Source organism: Ptychodera flava, chromosome 15 (genome assembly GCF_041260155.1).
Source record: "Ptychodera flava strain L36383 chromosome 15, AS_Pfla_20210202, whole genome shotgun sequence".
In the NCBI taxonomy this organism is placed as follows: domain Eukaryota; kingdom Metazoa; phylum Hemichordata; class Enteropneusta; family Ptychoderidae; genus Ptychodera; species Ptychodera flava.
The window spans coordinates 29,431,755-29,448,728 of NC_091942.1; the positions used below are offsets into that span (position 1 = coordinate 29,431,755).

The 16,974-nt window shown below is 38.6% G+C and overlaps 1 protein-coding gene across 1 annotated transcript in view; it reads right to left on the reverse strand.

Moving 5' to 3' along the window:
- LOC139151823 (serine/threonine-protein kinase SMG1-like) overlaps nt 1–16,974 on the reverse strand; it is an 85,440-nt gene that overhangs the window by 25,395 nt on the left and 43,071 nt on the right. The window contains exons 25-47 of the mRNA XM_070724821.1: nt 16,354–16,481; nt 14,882–15,046; nt 14,136–14,290; nt 13,268–13,529; nt 12,714–12,853; nt 11,963–12,190; nt 11,347–11,503; nt 10,755–10,878; nt 9,393–9,983; nt 8,736–8,889; nt 8,130–8,295; nt 7,038–7,226; nt 6,349–6,562; nt 5,931–6,101; nt 5,105–5,399; nt 4,604–4,718; nt 4,075–4,245; nt 3,151–3,285; nt 2,759–2,955; nt 2,289–2,445; nt 1,738–1,827; nt 1,229–1,329; nt 706–859 (exon numbers count right to left, since the gene is read on the reverse strand). Of these exons, the coding sequence (XP_070580922.1) occupies nt 706–859; nt 1,229–1,329; nt 1,738–1,827; nt 2,289–2,445; nt 2,759–2,955; nt 3,151–3,285; nt 4,075–4,245; nt 4,604–4,718; nt 5,105–5,399; nt 5,931–6,101; nt 6,349–6,562; nt 7,038–7,226; nt 8,130–8,295; nt 8,736–8,889; nt 9,393–9,983; nt 10,755–10,878; nt 11,347–11,503; nt 11,963–12,190; nt 12,714–12,853; nt 13,268–13,529; nt 14,136–14,290; nt 14,882–15,046; nt 16,354–16,481 (4,259 nt within the window). The remainder of the gene's footprint in view (nt 1–705; nt 860–1,228; nt 1,330–1,737; nt 1,828–2,288; nt 2,446–2,758; nt 2,956–3,150; nt 3,286–4,074; nt 4,246–4,603; nt 4,719–5,104; nt 5,400–5,930; nt 6,102–6,348; nt 6,563–7,037; nt 7,227–8,129; nt 8,296–8,735; nt 8,890–9,392; nt 9,984–10,754; nt 10,879–11,346; nt 11,504–11,962; nt 12,191–12,713; nt 12,854–13,267; nt 13,530–14,135; nt 14,291–14,881; nt 15,047–16,353; nt 16,482–16,974) is intronic.

Sequence of the window (16,974 nt, forward strand, 5' to 3'; positions counted from 1 at the left end):
TCTCTGGCAAGCAACAAATAACCGTCTGAAGTATCTAGGTTGTAAGACTATTGCATACTTTCCCATTTCCCAGTACAGAGAACCATCTTCATCATAGCACACACCATGGTTGTACAAAACTTTGATGATTGATTGGTAAGATGTTTGAATCTGGCAGAACCTGTAACCATCTCAATCATGTTTTCAGCAGATGCTTTGATTTTCCTTTTTTAATGGCATGTTTTATTCCAAATTGAGGCAGACTGTATCTTGATAACAGAATATTTCAGACTTTCAAAGTTTCCAAAATTCTTAGCTGGTCTGCAGTATATGCGGACTCATGTCAAGTCATGTAGACAAATTTAGTTTCAACCTTCTTGTGTTTTTGTCAAACTCAAAGATGGTTGCCACTTTGGATTTCAATACTAGTAAATTTGAGGTAATTTATTTTTCTAACATAAAAATTGCACAGAGAATCGCAATTTTGATTTTGATGATAAATGAGAGTAGATTAGTTTCCTTTGTCAGATTTGTCGGCAAAAGTTTAAAACTTTACTTTTTGAGCTGTTTATCGCCTCAAAAGATTTGAAGTTTTTACAAGAAGGCACTTACAAAGACCTAAATGGACTGAAAGGCTTGAAAGTCAAACCAAGGAAAGTTGTGTAATTATTGGAAAGATTTATTGAGCTGATAGATGGTAGAATGAATGATTGAAGTCACTCTTACCTCACCAGTGAGTAGATCCACCATGACATTGTCTAGATGTCTGTCACCAAGTCCTATGATATAACCAATCACTGACATGACAGCTGTGGACCTAGCATAGCTCTGTGTAATCTGCCACCATTCCAACGCTCCTCCACAGGAACACCACAACTCCCTAATTATTAAATCATAAAACATGCATTTTCTTTTAGTCTCAGAATTCTAATTTCTCTGTGGATCCAAACTTAAAGAAAGCTTAACATCATAAGTAGCAGAAATCAAATGTAGTAGGGGTTATTTATACCTTGGTACTCCTTTTACAATTTAAATTTTATGCCATTTTGTTCTCTTTTCAATATAATTATTACGCTATCTTTCTCTGCTGAAAAGGGAAAAAACAACCAAGTTTTCCAGCACTTTAAATTACAAACAAAATCAATGGGAAACAAACATATACAGCCATCGTGTAAAGTATCATTTTGACTTTGAATTATAAACTGAGACACACAATGGAAAACCTGACTATGAAATGAATAATGCATACTTGGAGAGCAGATCTCTAGGTGTGTCATCCATCAACTCTTGAAGTACCTGTCTCATAACAGACTGGGGCCATTCTTTGCGAGACGACAAATCAGTGACACCCTATAAGAAAATACAAATATCAAATTTTTTCCATGTTACGTACGCATATTGGATGGATTCTGTGAAACTGCATTATTGTTGCATGAATATAAATTTTAGAAAATCATTTGTCATAAGAAAAGATGAGTTCTTTTTCGTTCATCAGTGAAAACTCCTTAAAAAGCAAACATATGCCATAGCATGAAGCCATTAGCATTGTTTACATAGAATGGTGCAGATAACAGTATGTACTCGAAAAGGAGTTTTCTAAATTGGTAACTCATCAAATTTAAATTTTACATGATGGTAACTGATTTGGCGTTATGTTTGAACATTTAAACTACAAGACAAGTGCAATTCTCTATTTCTGTATGAGAAGTGCGACACCGACCATGTTTCTGTGACAATGCTTGTTCAGGTTTGTTTTACCTTTTCTTTGAGAGCTGGGGTCATCTTGCTATAGTAGACTTCACTTGGTCTGGGGATTGGGTTTGGCTGTACTGCTGTGCTACTGCTGCCCTGTTTGGGTACAAAATGGAGAAATAAATCATGAAAATCTGCTGATGATATTAAAGATACATTTGTATACTTACATTTGTGTTAAACAAGTCAGTGACAAAGGAAATGCATAAACTACACTGGATAGTAAAGTGCCGGGTTTCTAGAATTCTTGGATATTCATTTCCTTCCAAAGTATGATCCTAAAATCCATATTGATTTGAACAATGAGGTTTGATAAACACACAGCGTGCCACAATGTGATTCAGGTCCAAACACTTCTGTGACTTGTTGAACAGCAAGAATAACTATAACCCAATTCACCATAGCTCCCCATGTAGGTGTGTACGATTATCCTGTTGAAGGTAAGAAGGTTATACCAAATTATAACCCTGAGAAGCATGCTGAGGGATAATAGGCAGGGTAACTGTGCACTGGACATAGAGAAGATTTTCCCAAAAGGAAAAGGAACATTGACTTACTTGAGCCTTGATAGCTGCTGCTGATGCCTCTCTCTGTTGCCATCTCTTGTAGAGACCAAAGAGAGGAGTAGCGCCATCAACCCACTGAATCAGTCCAGATCTAGGTCCTAGCGGTGTCACTGAGTAATGCCTGGCATGGTATAGAGGCACCTCATGTCTGGAAAGTAAAACATAAAACATTTGAATAACAATGTATCACTGAATGACTGAGTGGCAGGAAGTGCCTTCAGGAATGAGCCCTCTGTGTTGCAAAAATGGAAATGCTCACAGAATTAAACTATTGCCTTTGCTAAAACAAACATACCAACACTATATCTCCAAATTGTAGTTTTTGTACCTTCACCAATCACAAGCCACCTGGCTCAAAGTGGACTTCCGGTATGACATAAATGCTAGATTCTATTAATATGGTGCAACAAATAGAAATGTGCTGATGACTGTAAAAAAGTCTGAAAGTGATCAGAACCCACCTCTTGTTAGCCCTGGCAAACATGTTATTGACGATAGTCAGGAACTGCATGATTCTTTCATCAAGGTGTAGATCTTCCAAGCCTTTGAACAGGTAGGTGTATTTCTGTCCATCAGAGCCTACGAATACTAACTTCTTAGGCTTTGTCTTGGTTGGAAGAATTGTTACATTGTTGGAGAAGGACTCAATTGTCACAACCTACAATCAAGACATAAATTCATAAATGACTAGAAGTAAATACAGGGGAAAGAAAGTTCTCTGTTTTTCATTAGTAAATTATATTTAACTCCCCGCTGGCCAGTACATGTGTTGCTGGTTGTACAGTCATGGTGTCTGGCCAACAGGCCAACACATGTCAGTTTACAGAATTACATGAATGACGTCACTACTCACCTGGTCAGACTGTGCTGTCAGTCCTGGCATTGATATCACTGTGCTGTTCATCTGGGCCAGTTTAGGACTGATTTCATCCATCTGGAGTATGTGTGTGGCTCTCTTACTGGCCCTCTGCTGCAGGGAATGGTGAAGCTGAAAGCAACAAAGCACAATGAGGGGTCAAGCAAATGACTGCATTCTATAAGCTAATGTATTTGTATGACTTATCCTATGGTACATACAGTTTCCAGGAATAAAACTGAGACTGATGAGTGGTCACATCTGGATAACACCCTTGAAATGTTTTACACTTGTAAGTGAAGATGACAATACAGCAGTCAAGTCATCACACACGTGTGAACAACGTTCCTCGTTTTCTACCCTGCTTAACTGCAAATGTTAAGAATTACACTTCCACTAACAAGCAAGTAATAAAACTACATACTACCAAAATACAGCATAATTATATTGATTACTTTATTTATATACTTATGAGTGCACCATCTATCTGAGACTAAATTTAAGGCAGAATTGCCTCTGGGGCAGATATTCAGATTCTCAAATTTTTAGGGTATCTTTTTGGTATATCGCTTGTGCTGGCTAATGTTGAATTTCTTGAAGAAAATGAAAACGGAAAATTTAAATTTTTTCCCCATTGAATTAACATAAGGATGGGGCCATTTTGAATTTCAAATATACGTAAATTTTAGGTAAGTTGTTTCTCTAGTACTAGTAGCAGCTAATTTTCATTTTGAAAAAGAATGATTTACAGTTTCTGTGATGAAAGTTTCAGCAAAAGCTTAAAAATCTTTCAGTTTTCAAGGCAACTTCCTGAATGTAGAGCCATTTCCTAAGCCCCTATTCCTGCATTGTTGTATTACGGAGCGCATAGGTGAAGATGATAAGAAACTGTTACTGATAAGACAACGATTTGTGTCTGACCTGTTTGAACTTTGACCAGCTGGAGTGTGGATTGGCAGGATTACTTGGATTCTGAAGTGATTCCATGGCTTTGTTGATGGATTCCGAGTAGTTCTCCTGAAACCATTTCTCATTGGGCGTCTCCGCTGGTTGCTTAGTGATGGCTTGTACTTGTTCCAGTGCATATACGGTCTACACGGATTGTGAAGCATTGAAAATGTAAAAATACAACTCTTGATATTCAAAAACTTGATGGTTTCAGCGATGAGTAAGTTCTGCTTGGGATTGTGTAAAAGTGTACATAGAGGTTTGTTTCAGATTTAGTATTTTTTTCTGTGTATAAATGAAGTTACATGTTTCTCAAAGGTTTCATACTCATTCTGACTGTTTATAAATGCACCAGAAAACTATCAACCTTGGTATTTATGTTTTTACTCTACATAACGGTTGAATACAAATAACAAAAGGTCAACTATCCGATTCAACACAGTAACAAACTCAAATTTCTACAGTACTTCCTGATTATCTCACTGAAATATACCCAACTTACAGGTCTGAGGATTGCGTTGTGTTTCTCTCTGATGATGGCCATTTTCTCATCCTTGTTCAGAGTGCTGTTTGCAAGAACTCTCTTGATTTCATCTTCCAGCTGTGGTAGTCTTCTCCTGTAGTACAATGGGTGTATAGATATTAAAGTTATTGTAGCACATATTGATATCACACTTTTTGTCATACACACACATATTTAACTTGTTGTTATGGAATAAAATGTGTCCCAAATCTTGTCAAAAATTGTTCCTGCCTCAAATCGCAAAGGGCTAGATTTCAACGCAAGCTGGGTCAACGCCAAGCTTTATTACAAATCAACATTATCCTGGGGGTTATGATGCGCTGTATCCATTTATCATGAGAGGGCAGCATCGGAAAAAGTAATATTTAATATTATTAGGGGGGATGAGACCCAGAGTTCTTCATGGGTGCTGAAATTAACATTGCTAAAATTGACGTACAAGAATAGACTGTAGCTTTTGGCCAAGCCTGGATCACTTACCCTGATACATCAATGTGATGCTGGTTTAATGTTCCCAGCCAGAGTTCTTCCCATAGTAGAGTAATCCGTCTCAGTTCCTGAACCATGACTTGTACCTGTGATACTAGAGTTGGGTTGAACTTAGCCAGGTTATCCAGGATGTATCCAAATGCATTCTGTAACATACTTCTGTTTGCCTCATCGTCTTCATCCTCATCCTCATCATCATCCTCATCTTTCACATCATCTTCTACCTCGATGTCATCTTCATCGTCCTGCTTGGTGGCATTGACTGCCAGGATTTTGTTCAGCATTCCTGGGAAAGCAACAGGGAATACGATCAAATAACTAGTCTAATTTCATGGTGTTGGATGAATAGTTGGATAAATAAAGTGGTTTCAATCGGGTTCGAACCCACAACGCACAGCACCCAGTCACCCAGCGAAGAAGCCACAGACAAAACCGCTCGGCCAAATCCCCAATCTCAAAAAGACTGGTTCTATAACTGAGCTAAAGTTGTTACAATTCTGACTGCGACCTCTCCACACGCTGTAGAGTTCGTGGAGCACTCACGCTTGTACGCTCACTTTCACATATCGCTCACAAACTTTACCGAAGCGAAGCAATGAATACATCGCTTAAACTGGGCGAAATATCATGGAGTTGGATGAATATTTCAAGGCACATCTGATCTGTCTATTAGTACAGATTATGCTATGGACATTGGAATGAAACTATCGCGAGTGAGGCTGAGTCTCCACATCAAAACATAGAAACTACAGAGTAGTCTTGCCACCGTAAAGTCAATGGGATTTAGAAGTTAACACGTAAGATGTTCTTGCCATACCTTCCTTGCTCGTTCCCTTCTTGCCAGTGGAGATGGGACCACACCCAATGACAGCCGGGTAGATGATGAGATGTGGGGAATCCTGACCAACTCTGCATAACAAGTCTGATATGCTCTGTCTCACATAGGCCTCAGGATGATTCAGTCTTGAAAACAGCTGTGGAATAATACCTATGGAAAAGAAAACATAGCAACAGTTGTTATCGCCATCACTCAATATGACAAGCAAGTTTCAAATATCAAATTGCTTTCTTTTTATTTTGTAAAGATGGTTTAGCATTGAAACGGGAAAGAAGAACGTCAAAAACATCTGGAAAAACTCAACCAAAGAGAGTTTATTGAAAACAACTTCAAACATCGGAAACGAAAGAATAAAAACTCTTGAGTGTTGAAACAATATGTTCTTTCTTTGAAGTACCTTTCCAAGGTCCCGTTGGTGTGTTTGCCAAACCATCTTCTAACACATCTCTGAGTTCACCAGCGTGTTTGACCAGCAATCTCAGAAGTCTCAGAGTGGCTGTTGTATTGGCATCTTCATTGCTGTTGACGTTTTCATCTCTGGAAGTCCCCCTGGAGTCTCCTCTGTCTCTAGGAGAGTTATCTGAAGTTCCCGTAGTGTGACTGCATTGCTCCTGTAGGGGTAAGGAAATACATCACCCATATTGTCAGTCACTGAAATTATGTCATCATGATTTATCAAACTGCAATGCAGTGAAGTACCATGTGATTTGACACAATGTGTAATTATGTAATGTCCTTGGGTCAAATATGGCCAATTTACTTGCATATCTGTTGCACACTTTACTGCTGAGACCCTCAAGGAGAAGATATTGCAGCTTTTGCTTGTGTCAGCTTGAATGTCAAAATTTATATGTACAGAAGTCACACTTAACAACACAACACTGTACTACAGTGAAAACTGGATCTTTCAGCTTTGAAATTAATACAACAGACATTTTTTCTCCTAAGTGAAATCATTTTCATAAACAGATAACAGTTCTGATGCTTACAGAAATTTCCTTTTGAGATACGGCAAAGAATCTATTTCAAGTAAATGTACTTTTACAGTTTCCAGCTAGATACAATAATGTAGATATAATAGCCTACCTCTCCTCTCAGCTTGAGATACGTGAAGTAACTCTTGGCTGCCAACTCATAGTGACTGAAGATTCTCCTGCAGACACCCTTCCAGATTTCAAGCAGAGCATCCACAACTTTGGCGTCTGCTGTTTGCAATGCTGGACACACATTCAGCAACTGTTTCCTGGTTGTCTCCGTGCCGTCATCATACGCAGACTGAAAGTAGGTAAACACAAATGAATAGCACTGATGCTGTTTACACCTAACATGGTACAAATTTCAAATATACACTTTGAAATCACATTTACACAAGACTACATTCACTGCATTTGACTCTAAGTGATGTAAGAGGTATAGTTTCTTTGAACCTGTAGCATGTAGACTTTTAACACTTGAACCACAATGGTTTGATCCAAATCCATTGTCATCCATGGTGATTGTCTACTGGTTCACGGTTAATAGGGGTGAACAGATTAACCCTTTGAGCGCCAAAGTCAACTTCTGTCGCCTATATAAAATGTACCCCAGTCAATTTTTTTAGATTTTTGCCAAAATGTTGATGAAAACCTGTAGACAATGAAATGTGATGTCTGTTTGGTCCAAAATAATCAAAAAAATTACAGAAAAATTCATAAAAATTGTTAAAATGTTGCACTAAAATTTTGGTTGGAAAAATTACAGCACTCAAAGGGTTAACCCTCTTCCTGTCAGCTTCATCTGTTGCTATTGGGTCAAGTTGGTTCAGCCAGTTGAGCAACAACTTTTCTCAATATAATAGATTTTGACTTCCTGGGCATGTCCCACTGAACTTATTTGACTGAATTAACCTTTTGAAGACCCCTGAAAACATACAGAACTTTGGGAATTTCATTGACTTATCTCACAAAGTTGTAGATCAAAATGGTGAATTTTACTGATTTGACGTAATAGATTGTGTCAAAGCCTATCTTTTGGGGCATTTATTTTTTTTCATTGTCATGCATTGAACTGGATTAATCCATTACAACCTTATGTTGAAAGTTCACAAAATGTGAATCTGTCAACAATCACATAATTATACCAACATTTCTACTGATGTTCTGTGATGGAATCTAGTTTCTATGACTGGCAGACACATACCTGCACCTGTTCAGTGATGTCTTCATCCTGGATACCAGAGGCACTGCAATGGGCTTGACTCAGCACAGACAGAATACAGTCAGTTTCATCATTGGTCAGCCCCACTGGTAGGATAGACAACACATTGGACTTCTCCTCTGGCAGTAGCTTTACACCGCCCTCAGAGCTGAGGTAAAGAAAGTACAAATTGCAGTCAAGCATTGACATAATACATGTCAACAGAGAATCTGTAAAAGCAACATTTCTGAATGTTCTTTCGACTTGAGCTTACCTGATAAAATATTTAAATGTTCACACATCAAGTGAGACTGACACATAATGTAATGTGCATATCTTTGTAAATTTTACCTTTTTTTAAAAGGAATGGTTTTGCAAATTTGCCAACATTAAATGTACTACCGGTACTCCAGTTTACAGGCGATAAAATGTCCAAGTCTAGAAGATAAAGTTGTAACACTTTCAACAGAAATTTCACTACAATCCCGACTGTATCTATGAGTAGTGCAATTTGCTGTGGCAATGTTTGGCATGTAGAGAAATGGCACTGAATCTGTCCAACTGCCAAATCAGAAAAAACATGTCAATGTCAAAACAGACCAATCGTACCTTGCAATGTCTACAGTCTTTCTTCCCCACTTGTAGCACCAGTTGGCCAGAGATGACCATGCCTTGGCTAACCCTGGTGCCTGCATTGCACTCAAGTGAAGCAGTCGGCCACACACTCCATCAGTTTCACTGATTCCAGGACTGTTACCAACACCTGGTGGCAAAAAATTGTCTTGTGATTTTAGGACCATAAGTGTTAAATGGTAACTATATCTCCTTTGACAATCAGCCCATACATGTATGTTAAATGTGATCTCTTACATTTGTATTTTAAAGATTCGAACATGCATAGGATTCTATTGAGAAAAGTGACATTATACAATACTCTTCACTGAAAGCAGGAGCTTTTATACAGTGAAAGGTTAGTATAAAGACACTGAGCAATATGTCATACAGATTTTTCATGATTAATCACAAGTCAGCCAATGTGAGGGAAACAGCACTGGAAATGATGAAATATCAATTACAGACCATATATTCATTGCCACTTTAAACACGGATGAATTTTATATTTATCACATACTCAGGTTATGAGATATCAAAAGCATCTATATAAAATCTCAGGTTATGAGATATCAAAAGCATCTATATAAATCTCAGGTTATGAGATATCAAAGCATCTATATAAAATCTTGATCAACATGAAATGATGCTTACTTTCATATCCTGTGTTTGTTTCTACTGTCACACCAAGGCCTTGCTGTACACCATCATGTTCCATATCCATCAGACTACCCAAGTTCTTGGTTAACTTAGACATCTCGATCAGATCAGACCCCTTAGGTAGCTTGAGATGAGGGTTTATATTCTTCCAGTCTGCCTGTATCCATTTGACCAGGGAAAGCAATGACCTGGCTGTGAGGTCACCCTTGCTGCCAATGAGGCCGGAATCATGAATTCCAGAGTCCAGCAAGCTGCTGTTTTTCACAATACTAGTGCTCAATGTCTCAATGGACTCTACGCTTGATCCCATACAGTTCAGGAGTTTGGCACTCTCTCGCTCCACCTGCAGGACAGAGTGTGCGTCATGGCCCTGATGATGCAATGTACTGAGGGCAGTCAGCAGTGGAGTGACAGCGCCCTCACTGGCATTGATCTCTAGTCCGGTGGAACTGTCAAAAGTGTCACCGTTGGTGTCAATCAGAGACAACTGGTCCAGCAGTAGTTTCTGTGCCAACTGGTAGTTGCCTTGTTTGCGAGCCAGTCTAGCTGTGGCCATCTGAATTCTACAAAGCTGATTATACATACCTGGAACAGCAAAAGCCAAAAGTCAATGATAACACATGAACAATGGTAGTTGAGGTTTTTCAATATGCGAACAAGGTCAATGGTCATCCATATAGGTTAAATTTGGATTTTGAATGGACCCAGTGACAAACTATGTGAAAGAACACGCCAAGAAATTCGTGTATTTCCATTCGCATATGAACATGTGGATTTTTTTGTACTGCCGTCATGTAATCTGTTGGGGTGTACTGAATCTGTAGACCACAGTGTGTCTGTTTTTCTCCAGAGTAGAACCATTGAAGGCATTTCTAAACTCTGGCTATGGAGACTCTAACAAGATTTTAAATCACATGCTCATATCTGAGACAGAATTTCTACTGAGTCTGTTTCTGTTCACTGCTATATTTTCATATACATGATGGTGAGCTGATTCAGTTCACCCAATGAAAGTAACACAGTGATGTGACAACTTTCTCTGTCTACTGGTTTATTCTGGGTTTCAGTGGGGGTACTGCAGCTCCAACATTCCTATCTGCAGATATCCCTGTCAGTATTTTTCATTATATTTCCAATACTTGTGATCGACCCTGACAATAATCAAACTGCTGTCAATTTGTCAGACTAATTGTAAACATTTTTCAGGTAAGCATTGACAGCAGTTTCATAATTTTCAACAGCACCACTGAAATGTTAACGACAAAACTGCTACATTATTAGATGCCTTTTCACATTTGCTTGCATTCTACAATCTACTGTTCACAATTTCATGATGGGCTTATTGATGGCACTTACTTTGGTTTTCTGGTCCATGCACATGTTGCAGATATTTGGTCAGTCTGAGAGCTTTGTTGAACACTCCGACATCATGGTGGTCTGGATCTAACAGCAGGTTGTCAGATATTGGAAATATCACGTCCTGCAATAACGATGACACATTTCAAATGAGAACATCGTCCTCAAAAATAGTATAAACAACAATAACTTAGGGATTGCAGATAAATACTCGCAGTCTCCTGATTTCCTTATGTCCAGAATATAAACATGAAATTCATTTCATTTCAAACTCCAGTACATGGTGACAGGTCTAAAAATTTGAGCTTGTTAAGGCAGTACCTCACACCAGGGAGGTGAGTTTCTTTGTCACTGTATAGTAATGTAATCTTGCTATAAAACAGTTAAAATTGACAAAAGTTGCTTCTAGCTCTCAGGACTTAAGTTTGCCCGCCAACTGAAACAGTACATCTAATGTCACCAGAAGCACAGTAGTCTTACTACTCCCCTGTTTGTCATTATAGATGATAGAAAGGAGAACCAATTCAAGTCATTGTATTGCTACATGTGGGGCTGGACACTGTCACAACTAGGAGATGGGTTTTCTGCTTACCTTCTCTGACTCACTGAGTGCATTCTTCAAAGCTGACACACACTGTACCAGCAAGGCATGGCCAGGTGAGTGGATTGAAGGAACACTGATACTAGCAACATTCAGACAGCTTTCAGATAGTGCACAGGTCTTCTCTAGCAGAGCCTGCAGTGTTGATCTACAATGACAAATGTTACAGTGAGAAAATTCTGCAAGCAAAGCTTTTCATTTGATTAGTTAAGTACCCATATGTAACTTTTTGAAACATTTGCACAGCAAGCCTTTCTTTCTGTTTCAGGATGTCCATGCTCTACAGCTAATTTTGAATTTCTTAACTGTTGTATAGACGAAAGTATGGAATCATTCGAACTTTGAATCATCGAGAATATACAAGAATGTATTGCCCAGTTATTTATTGAGGACTGCCATCATATGTAATATTTGTGAAAATTCTGACTGATAAACAAATCATGGTAAAGGGGAGAGAGAGAGAGAGAGAGAGAGAGAGAGAGAGAGAGAGAGAGAGAGAGAGAGGGAGAGAGAGAGATGGGGAGGCTGTAGGGTGGAGAAACAGGGGGAGGACAGAGAGAGAGAAAGCATAAACTTTGAATTTTGTAGCATTAACTTCAATACTCACCTTGCTGACTCAGTATTTTCTGAGTTCTTGACTGACTGTTGGTAGTATGTGACAGCACGTATCATCTGTATTTCATTGTGTTGCAGTAGCTCCTTAGGATCCCAGGGCAGAGTACACAACAGTTCACTCTGTTTATCATTTTCCAGTCCGTCCAAGGTGGCACCAGGTATTAGCTCAAGATGCTCTGCAACCTCACTGAACTGATGATCTTCAAAACTGGATAGTGCCCTGTGGGAGAAATATCATACCGTCAATGAATGACACTTGTAAAATTCACACGTGGAAATAAAAACATCAGCAAAACTTTTGAACCTTTTAAATTTTCTTGTTTCTTTGTGTTTGAAACAGAACAGAGAGCACCAAAAACTCAATCAGGGAATGACTAGAGCACTGGACACAAACTCTAATCCTCTTGGGGGAAAAAAAGACGAAACTGCAGTAACTAGGTGAAGTAGCACAATCTCAGTGACAGGCTCAATGCACACCCATCAAGTGTTCATATATGGTACTCTAATCTTATCAAATCATAACAGCCTAACAATAGCATAGGATGTTCTGTAATCACAGTCCATGCACTCAAAGTTACTTCAAACGGACTGTCAAGGATTTTCCAGGAGTGTGCGGACCCTGTGTAATGTTCAACTGAATACAAAAGGTCCTAGTGTCCATGACTTTGAAGTAAACAATGCTGGACAGACATTATAATGTACCCTGATGACAGGTTGCAATCTGTGTTCTCACAGCTACTCACTTGATGTAGTTGATGTCTGTATGGATGTTGAAAGCTTTCTGCATCTGAGATGTTGTGTTTTCTGTTCTCATTTTCTGAACACTGTCCTGCCATTTCTCAACATCAGACCACTCACACAGTTGGACGTAACACTCCATAACCTGTGGTTGTGAAAATTTAAAAACAGGCAGCATTACATCAGTGTTATCTCGAACAAGTTGCTATTACCATGTGGATAGGGAAATAAGATAAGCAGGTATGTGTGTTAGTTTGCTACTGAGAACACCTGAAAATGTTGAAAATTTAGGCTGTACCCAGTTGCCACAAATTTCTAGTGGGCTTAACTTGTTCACCCCTATTCTCTATAAACAATTCCACACTCACGGTTGATAACAAAGGGTTTGGGCCAAACCATGGTGGTGCACAGGTCTGAATTCAGTCACCTATATATAAATAGCAAATCACTGATTTTCACTTGCAAACCATGCTAAAAAGTGCACCACCAAACCAAGACAGTGTGTACATCAAATTCGATACCCCTGATGTCTATCTTGAACCATATGTATTCACTGTACCTGATTGACCAGGAACTCTGCCACTGCGGCATCTGGTTCAGGCAGTTTAGCCAGCAGTGTCTTCTTACTGCCGCCATTGGTCACATTGGTGATGTCCACTGGGGCTTTCTTGCCCTTGGGACTGTTTGGAGGTGTGCTGCTGCTGAGCTTCTTGAGAGACGGCTTGGATGAAATACTTGGAATGTTGGCAAAGTTTGGAATGGATTCCAGGCTGAGGTATTTCTGTATTGTTGCCATGTACTCACCAGTGGCTGCTTCGTATCTGTAATTTGACATCCACGGAAAAAATGTTGAAATGTAAGGTTGCTTGATTGCTTTCTTGATGCTTGAGTCCAAGTCTTTGACTTTGTGTTTGAACTCAGAGTGTGCATTTTGAGAAACCCTTACAATGCCAGCATTCTACACACACCTTTTGCGAAAAAGATTTTCACGTTGAAGTGAAATATTTCTACATGGACACCCTTCAAATCAAACCCCCTTCTCCTACAGATTCTTGAAAGAAACACAGAATTTGAATAGGTTTTCCATGACTGGCAAGGACACACGAGTATTATGGACGCTTTCCGTAATCCATAAGGTTTCCTAGACAGACTTGTTGCACCATGTTGTCACTCTCAAAACTTTGAAACAATCAAAAATGATCCTTCAGGTGAAAAACAAATTCAGTATATCTAGGCAAAAGCGTCACTGTCGCAGCTGCAAACTTGGACATCCACAATGAGAAATTGGGGATACACTTACATAATAAATTCCATATGCCCATAACTGAAATTATGCCTGTCTTTGAAAATGACTGTCTGTACCTAAACCCATACATAACTTTTGTACGTTTGGTAAGAGTGCTATTTCCAGACAAAAATATATTTACCTGCCAGCTGCCTGTTGAGACACATTACCAATCCAGGGTAGATTTCTACCAATGACATCTTTACACCAGGACATCATCCCCTGGATGGCTTCATGGCTGTGTAACTCACACATGGCCTTCACTACCATCATGACGGCATGCTCAAAGTCTGAGCCCTGCAGGTGTAAGATACACAGCACTGGTGAGTACCAACAAATGCTGACAAAGTGATCATGAATCACAAATCTGTGTCCGTTGTGCATTACCAATGCAAATGAGGAACTAGGCTTTTACCCTGTTCACCCCAATTCTCAGTACACAGATCCATAATAACCATCGATAACAATGGGTTTGGGCCAAACCATGGTGGTGGAAGGGTTAAATCAACAGCCCTTTCATGACCAAAGTCTCCTATTAATGTAAACTTCTGGAATAAATATCTGGAATAAATTGGATATTATAATTCCTTTGTCTCTCTTTTCACTATACCTGCTATGACTCTGTGAGAGAGTACTGGATTTAAATCTAACTCTTGGTGATGAAAGGCTGAACTTATTTTCTGACAAAATACATTCCCAGAATTATGAAATTTGCCAAAAAAGATTTGATACCACAACTTGCTATGCATTTGGTAATGTGGCTGACTTCATCAATTGAGCTTTGTCTCCGGAAGAGTTGTCCAAACTTAGTAAATATAACATACTAATTTGTAAAAGTTTGGAGATTATATGGTAAATTGACGAATATGAATTTTGAATTTTACAAACCATTGAATTGTTGTTGTTTTTCATATCTTGTAAGAGTTCAAAGCCATGCCTGATGACAATGGCAGGCTGTCCTGAGTGCAGGGCTACAGACATTGCTGACAGACGTATCCTGTTCAACCACTCCTGGCAAGTACCTCTGTTGGTGCGGAAGAACATCTTCACAACCTGGCAAGCAAGCAAGTCAATATAATCAAGAGATGCATACAAAATTTTAATTCACATGCAACATGACATTTATTAACCCTTTTGACTGTCTTGAATATAGAAATTTTCAGGCGCCATAAATAACACATTACTATATACACCTTGAGTAACAGAAAATTCCTGTGAGATCAAATACATGTGCACAGTATGCTAGGTACAGCAATTTTACTACTTTGTAGCAGTCAAGGGTTCCCTACAATTTTAAGACATCTAACAACTACAATTTTTCAATCTACTCTTATTGGTGAAGGTTTCCATAAAACAATAATTGGAATGATCGCAGACCATCTATTGAAATCCTCCTCTTCTAAGTCTGGTTACATAGTTATCTGGGTGACACTACGTGCTTGTGATTGCTGTGTTGGCTATGACTCTCACGCAATGATTTTTCATTGAAATGCATCACAGTTGGGCATCATCGGATGAAAAGGTTTTGCTATCAATGACATTGGATTCACGGAAAGATGGTGAATGCCTGGAGTTTTGTATTTTTTCCCAGGTTTAAATGGATAACAGTCAAAAATTAAGGATAAAGTCACACAGCTCTCATTCACTGATTGTCAAAGTGCATTATTATTAATATTACCACAACCACTATAATCACCCACCGCACAGTAAAATAAATTACCCACAATACTCTTTGATTTGTATCCTTGAAGTTACTATTCTAAAAACTTTTTCAGTTCTGCATGTAAGCACTAGTGTGCAGCATCAGAATAATTTTTAAATAATATCTAGTAAAAGTACGTTTAGATATTTCAGTGAAAGTTTGAAAATAACCACTAAACAACCATAAAAGTCACATTCTGCAGGTACTACAAATGCCATACTTTTTAGGCAGCAAGTTATGACGAACTGAAGGGGTCATTCTCTTAGAAAACTTAGCATGCAAATTTCCTTTGTCACTTCCATTGCAAAAAATCAATATCCTTTTGTTTCATAAAACAGGTGCAACTAGTCTCCCTACTTTCCATCACATTATTCTGTATGGCTGAGAACACAATCTCTGGCAAATTGCACAAAATGCTATCTCCTCTCTCATTTTGCATTATTTTCTAAATTATTTAAAATGAGAATTGAGAAGAATGGTGTGCATAAAAGTACGTTTTAAAAATTTTGATAAATAGTCTGTGAATTTGTCTACACATGGGAGACATAGTAAATTTCACTCAGGTATATCCAAGGATACAAATCGCAATGAATTATGGGAAATCTACAGTACTGTGCACCGTTATCATCATCATCATCATCATCATCATCATGCCTACCTTTGGAAGTGTTGGTAATGCCACGGCGCATCCTTCATAAGCATTGTACATGTGTCTTTCCAAGTGATCCAAGAACTGCAGCAGTAACACTGGACGTAACTGTGTGGCGAAGTAAGCTGATCCTAGTGCTGTGAAAAAGATAAAGAAACAGAATTATACGCCAAACTCTACAAACCTGATAGTGCAATCATACAAAGGAGACATAAGTAGCACTCCCATACATCTCAGACACATCAAACTTAATTGCACCCTGTGTGTAATGTTTCATTATGTAACTCAACAATTCTACTTCAATATTTATATTCCCCGGTATCAGTGGCAGGGAAAGTCCCACTAGTGCTATCAATTCATTTCCAGATATGACAAATTTCACTTATGAATCTGCAAATCTTTGAGAGAAAGTCAATGTCCATTTTGTTGTCTTTGTGCAGTGTATTTTTCTGTACATTTGAGCATTGGTAAAAGAACGTGAAAAAGAAGGCTATTTGTAAGTTGAAAATTAGCACAATTGATAAGTTGATACAAAATATTGTCGTATTTTAAAATCCCTGAGTCAGTTGTGAAGCCTGTGAGAGATATGCACAAAAACATTTCCATAGTAGTTGCCTGTCTATACAATAT